The 7,147-nt window shown below is 46.3% G+C and overlaps 1 protein-coding gene across 1 annotated transcript; it reads right to left on the reverse strand.

Moving 5' to 3' along the window:
* Nucleotides 1-777: 777 nt before the first annotated feature.
* Nucleotides 778-6,212, reverse strand: LOC135887369 (zinc finger protein 502-like; the record flags this gene model as incomplete). The annotated part of the gene is made up of 3 exons (XM_065415142.1): nt 6,179-6,212; nt 2,782-2,792; nt 778-1,893 (listed from the first exon to the last, which is right to left on the reverse strand). Coding segments are annotated over exons 1-3 (1,161 nt in total), but the record flags the coding sequence as incomplete, so codon positions are not given.
* Between the last annotated feature and the right edge of the window lie 935 nt (nt 6,213-7,147).

A 7,147-nucleotide genomic window follows, 5' to 3' on the forward strand; every position in this document is an offset into this window, starting at 1 on the left:
AAAACATTTAACAAATTCCAATTGGTATTCGATTGTTTAACAATGTGATTCATCGAGATTAATTTTTCTAATCACAATGAATTTTTTTGAGTTAATCACGCGACTTAACTGCAATTAATCAACAGCACTACTATCTTCTTCCAATTTTTTAACAACACCAGATTACATTTCAAAGTTCTAGGCTCTGTTTCTTGGAATGGCCCCAAATACATTTACACACATTTCTAACATGTTTCAAAAGGTTGGAGCTGATTTTTAACAAAGTCTGACCTATGTAGGAAACTTTTTCCAGTCTGAACTCTGATGGGGTCTCTCACCTGTGTGGATCCTCTGAGTGTTATAAGATTTGATCTTTCTGTGAAACTTTTCACATGGTCCAAACACTTATGGGGTCACTCTCCTGTGTGGATTGCCCAATTTGGAATAAGTTTTGACCTCCATTTAAAACATCTTTCACAGGCTAAACAGTTATGGGGTCACTCCTCTGTGTGGATTCTCTGATGTATAACAAGGGATGACATCTATTTGAAACATTTATCTATAGTTTATGCACTTGTGGGGGTCCCTCTCGTGCGTGGATTGCCTGATGTTTAGAAGGGCTGATCTGTTTCTGAAACCTTTCCCAGAGTCTTATGGTCTCCCTCTTTTATGGATTTCTTGATGTTTAACAAACGCTGACCTCAATCTGAAACTTTTCCCACAGTCTAAGCAATTGTGGGGTCTCTCTCCCGTGTGGATTGCCTGATGTTTAACAAGGTCGGACCTCTGTATGAAACTTTTCCCACAATCCAAGCACTTATGGGGTCTCTCTCCGGTGTGGAGTGCCTGATGTCTAATAAGGTCTGACCTCTGTATGAAACTTTTCCCACAGTCCAAGCACTTATGGGGTCTCTCTCCTGTGTGGAACCTCTGATGATTAACGAGGATTGACCTCGATAGGAAACTTTTCCCACAATCCAAGCACTTATGGGGTCTCTCTCCTGTGTGGATTCTCTGATGATTAACGAGGGCTGACCTCGATAGGAAACTTTTCCCACAATCCAAGCACTTATGGGGTCTCTCTCCTGTGTGGAACCTCTGATGATTAACGAGGATTGACCTCGATAGGAAACTTTTCCCACAGTCCAAGCACTTATGGGGTCTCTCTCCGGTGTGGATTGCCTGATGTTTAACAAGGTCGGACCTCTGTATGAAACTTTTCCCACAATCCAAGCACTTATGGGGTCTCTCTCCTGTGTGGATTCTCTGATGCTTAACGAGGGCTGACTTTGATAGGAAAGTTTTCCCACAATCCAAGCACTTATGGGGTCTCTCTCCTGTGTGGATTCTCTGATGCTTAACGAGGGCTGACCTTGATAGGAAAGTTTTCCCACAATCCAAGCACTTATGGGGTCTCTCTCCTGTGTGGATTCTCTGATGCTTAACGAGGGCTGACCTTGATAGGAAAGTTTTCCCACAATCCAAGCACTTATGGGGTCTCTCTCCTGTGTGGATTCTCTGATGTATTAGAAGACTTGACCTCCATAGGAAACTTTTCCCACAGTCTAAGCACTTATGTCCCTCTCCGGTGTGGATTGTCTGATGTTTAACAAGGTCGGACCTCTGTAGGAAACTTTTCCCACAATCCAAGCACTTATGGGGTCTCTCTCCTGTGTGGATTCTCTGATGATTAACAAGGGCTGACCTCCATAGGAAACTTTTCCCACAGTCTAAGCACTTATGTCCCTCTCCGGTGTGGATTGTCTGATGCATAAGAAGGTGTGATCTCTGTAGGAAACTTTTCCCACAATCCAAGCACTTATGGGGTCTCTCTCCTGTGTGTATTCTCTGATGTATTAGAAGACTTGACCTCTGTATGAAACTTTTCCCACAGTCCAAGCATTTATGGGGTCTCTCTCCGGTGTGGATTGCCAGATGTCTAACAAGGACTGATCTCCATGTGAAACTTTTCCCACAGTCTAAGCACTTGTGAGTTCTCTCTCCTGTGTGGACTGCCTGATGTATTAGAAGACTTGACCTCTGTATGAAACTTTTCCCACAATCCAAGCACTTGTGGGTTCTCTCTCCTGTGTGGATTCTCTGATGTATAAGAAGGTGTGATCTCTGCAGGAAACTTTTTCCACAATCTAAGCACTTATGGGGTCTCTCTCCTGTGTGGATTCTCTGATGATTAACAAGGGCTGACCTCTGTATGAAACTTTTCCCACAGTCCAAGCACTTATGGGGTCTCTCTCCGGTGTGGATTGCCTGATGTCTAACAAGGGCTGATCTCCAGGTGAAACTTTTCCCACAGTCTAAGCACTGATGTGGTCTGTCCCCTGTGTGGATTTTCTGATGTGTAATCAGCGCTGACTTCCAAATCAAAGAATTCCTGCCCTCCAGGTACTGAGAGGATCTGTCTCCCAGGTGGCCTCTCCCATGGTTAGCAAGATCTGAGCACTTATTGAAGTTTTCCCCACAGTCCAACCATTGAAGTGTTTTCTCTCCAGTATTTATTGCCTGAAGCGTAACGGAACTGAGGTATTCATAGCGTTTGTCTTCCTTGGGGGTTGTCTCCCTGGCTGTGGGATTCCTGTGTCCTTCCCCATATATAACAAATTCATCCATTTGCTCCCTTAAGGGCTTTCCCAGCAGACTCTTTGACCTCTGCCAATTTCCCCAGGCTTCTCCCTGTTCCAAGCACTGGGAAAATTTCTCTTCAGCTCTTCCCACAAAGGTCCCCTGTGGTTCCCCATGCCCAGAAACTTCCTGCTGTTGATTCCCATCCTTATTCTCACTCACTCTCTTGTAACCTGCTGGGAGAGAGACAATTCAGACAGGAGTCATTGTGCTGAGGAGAAATCAAGAGGAATAGCACCAAGGGAAAACCCACCATACTAAAGCTGCACAGACAGAGCAATTGGATTCTGCCTCCACATCCCACCCAAACTTTTACAGAGAAGGAAAGTAGGGAAGGAAACTCCTGCAGTTAACAGGACACATTCAAAGCGATATCAGTGATATCTGCTGCCTGCAACCCTGCCCTGGATGAGATGAGGAAGGAACTGAGGGCACTTACTGATACCTCATTTTTGGGATTCTCAACTTTTTCCTTCATTCACCAGATGGTTTGTGTGTCAGTCCTCACCTGTGTGGGCGCCTCTTGGGATCTCTCTTCCCTCACAGGCCTGGAGATCGGGTACCCACGGCTCTTTCCCTTGTTCCAGATGAGTGATCAGGTCAGGTTTGGGAATGGGGAATCCTGTGCAGGGAGTCAAGTATCAGGGGATAGCCGTGTTAGTCTGTATGTACAAAAACAACAAGGAGTCTGGTGGCACCTTAAAGACTAACAGATTTATTTGGGCATAAGCTTTCGTGGGGAAAAACCTCACTTCTTCAGATGCATAGAGTGAAAGTTACAGATGCAGGCATTATAGATTCATAGATTCTAGGACTGGAAGGGACCTCGAGAGGTCATCGAGTCCTGTCCCCTGCCCGCATGGCAGGACCAAATACTGTCTAGACCATCCATGATAGACATTTATCTAACCTACTCTTGAATATCTCCAGAGATGGAGATTCCACAACCTCCCTAGGCAATTTATTCCAGTGTTTAACCACCCTGACAGTTAGGAACTTTTTCCTAATGTCCAACCTAGACCTCCCTTGCTGCAGTTTAAGCCCATTGCTTCTTGTTCTATCCTTAGAGGCTAAGGTGAACAAGTTTTCTCCCTCCTCCTTATGACACCCTTTTAGAAACCTGAAAACTGCTATCATGTCCCCTCTCAGTCTTCTCTTTTCCAAACTAAACAAACCCAGTTCTTTCAGCCTTTAATCATTCTTGTTGCTCTTCTCTGGACCCTTTCCAATTTCTCCACATCTTTCTTGAAATGCGGTGCCCAAAACTGGACACAATACTCCAACTGAGGCCTAACCAGAGCAGAGTAGAGCGGAAGAATGACTTCTCATGTCTTGCTCACAACACACCTGCTAATACATCCCAGAATCATGTTTGCTTTTTTTGCAACAGCATCACACTGTTGACTCATATTTAGCTTGTGGTCCACTATAACCCCTAGATCTCTTTCTGCCGTACTCCTTCCTAGACAGTCTCTTCCCATTCTGTATGTGTGAAACTGATTTTTTCTTCCTAAGTGGAGCACTTTGCATTTGTCTTTGTTAAACTTCATCCTGTTTAACTCAGACCATTTCTCCAATTTGTCCAGATCATTTTGAATTATGACCCTGTCCTCCAAAGCAGTTGCAATCCCTCCCAGTTTGGTATCATCCGCAAACTTAATAAGCGTACTTTCTATGCCAATATCTAAGTCGTTAATGAAGATATTGAACAGAGCCGGTCCCAAAACAGACCCCTGCGGAACCCCACTCTTTATGCCTTTCCAGCAGAATTGGGAACCATTAATAACAACTCTCTGAGTACGGTTATCCAGCCAGTTATGCACCCACCTTATAGTAGCCCCATCTAAATTGTATTTGCCTAGTTTCTCGATAAGAATATCATGCGAGACCATATCAAATGCCTTACTAAAGTCTAGGTATACCACATCCACAGCTTCTCCCTTATCCACAAGACTCGTTATCCTATCGAAGAAAGCTATCAGATTGGTTTGACATGATTTGTTCTTTACAAATCCATGCTGGCTGTTCCCTATCACCTTACCACCTTCCAAGTGTTTGCAGATGATTTCCTTAATTACTTGCTCCATTATCTTCCCTGGCACAGAAGTTAAACTAACTGGTCTGTAGTTTCCTGGGTTGTTTTTATTTCCCTTTTTATAGATGGGCACTATATCTGCCCTTTTCCAGTCTTCTGGAATCTCTCCCGTCTCCCATGATTTTCCAAAGATAATAGCTAGAGGCTCAGATACCTCCTCTATTAGCTCCTTGAGCATTCTAGGATGCATTTCATCAGGCCCTGGTGACTTGCAGGCATCTAACTTTTCTAAGTGATTTTTAACTTGTTCTTTTTTTATTTTATCTGCTAAACCTACCCCCTTCCCAATAGCATTCACTATGTTAGGCATTCCTTCAGACTTCTCGGTGAAGACCGAAACAAAGAAGTCATTAAGCATCTCTGCCATTTCCAAGTTTCCTGTTACTCCCTCTTCACTAAGCAGTGGGCCTACCCTGTCTTTGGTCTTCCTCTTGCTTCTAATGTATTGATAAAAAGTCTTCTTGTTTCCCTTTATTCCCGTAGCTAGTTTGAGCTCATTTTGTTCATTATATACTGAGACAGGGAGAGAAGGGAGTTACTTCGCAAGTGGAGAACCAGTGTTGACAGGGTCAATTCAATCAGGGTGGATGTAGTCCACTCCCAATAATAGATGAGGAGGTGTCAATTCCAGGAGAGGAAAAGCTGCTTCTGTAATGAGCCAGCCACTCCCAGTCCCTGTTCAAGCCCAGATTAATGGTGTTAAATTTGCAAATGAATTTTAGTTCTGCTGTTTCTCTTTGAAGTCTGTTTCTGAAGTTTTTTTGTTCAATGATAGTGACTTTTAAAGTCCTAAGATACAACCGAATTTGCTCCAACCCCTCAGACAGAGACAAACTGTTTCAGTATATAATGCCTGCATCTGTAACTTTCACTCTATGCATCTGAAGAAGTGAGGTTTTTACCCATGAAAGCTTATGCCCAAATAAATCGGTTAGTCTTTAAGGTGCCACCAGACTCCTTGTTGTTTGTGCAGGGAGTGAAATCAGACCAGATCAGGGTGTGCGGACGACTGAGAGCGTCTCTCAGAAAGGACATTCCGTGAGCGGAACCTGTCCCTATGCTCGGGAATGTGGAATCTAAGAGGACAGGAACGTGGTCACTGAGCCCCCTTGGGGGAGGAAGACATCTGGGGAGCGGAGGGGAATTGTGATGCACACCCAGCTCTAGTGTTAAACCCCTGCTTATTTCTAAACCTGCAGAACCCAGAGCCCTCCACAGGGCTGGAGCTGTTCCCAAGGAGAAGGGAGAAGAGGGATTCTGTTTGCGACCAAGAAACAACACAGACTGGACAATATACGACTTCTCCACCTTGCAAGCTAGCGCGGTTGGGTGGGGATGATTTAGTATGTGCCTTAGGGTTTGACTCCCTGGTCTCACTGGAGAGTGATGAGAGAAGAACGTGACCAGTGTCAGACAGGCAGATCCCTCCAGCTTCAAATAATCAAGGGGCCGGGAATCCCTTACCCAGCGAGGTCACCGTCTCGTAGTTCTCCTGCATGACCTCCCTGTAGAGGGCTCTCTGAGAAGGGTCCAGCAGAGCCCCCTGCCCCTGGGTGAAATACACAGCCACATCCTCGAAGGTCACCGGCATCTGAAACAACAAGAATTCCCACTCAGAACCTGCTGCCCCAGCCAAAATCCCCCTAGTCACAGGGGAGGAGGGACAGAGAAGCAGAATCCTCCCAGCACCCGGCTCAGAGCAGCCAGGAGGCTTCAGGGGGTGGGGAGAAGGTGAGAGCTCCTTGTCCCTCCCAGCACACAGAGCAGGGCAGGGTCTTCTCATTTCCCACACACCTGCCAGCCACAGGCTGATAGGGGATGCAGAGCTTTGAGCCGGGGACGGGACAGGAATCCCAACAGCTTCCCTTCATATTTCACAGCACCCTCTGGCCAGTGGGGTCAGGCCCCAGCACTGGGAGTCAGGTCAGTTTTCCCAGCCCTGCCCAGGGGGGTGTTTCCTGGTTCAGAAATGGGGGAATGTTCACCCCTCCCCCCACCCACTAATGGGCCTGTTCAGAAAATCAGACCCCGGTTGATCATGTTCCAGCAGGTTTATCACACCCCGTCCCACCCCGGGTGATTAACCCCTCTACAATACCACCACCACCAAAAGCTCCCTGAAAATCCCCTACCTGAGATGGCTCCATCACAGCCATTTCCCTGCCCTGTCTCCTGGAAGACCGGACGATCTGAAGTGAAACGTGGACGTAATTCCTCAGCCTGTCAGAGGAGCAGGAAGATTGTGCAGGTTTCATAAGGGGCTGGAGTTCATGTCAACCCCCAATTCCCCCCAGGCTCTCTCCCTGCAGACAGACGCTCTGATTCTAGGACTCTGCCATGCTGGGAAGAAACCCAGTTAGTTCATTACCATCCCGGCCAGGCCCCCACCCCCCCATTAGAACTAAACCCACCATGTCCCTTCTAAACCTTCCC

Source organism: Emys orbicularis, chromosome 13 (assembly GCF_028017835.1).
Source record: "Emys orbicularis isolate rEmyOrb1 chromosome 13, rEmyOrb1.hap1, whole genome shotgun sequence".
In the NCBI taxonomy this organism is placed as follows: Eukaryota; Metazoa; Chordata; order Testudines; family Emydidae; genus Emys; species Emys orbicularis.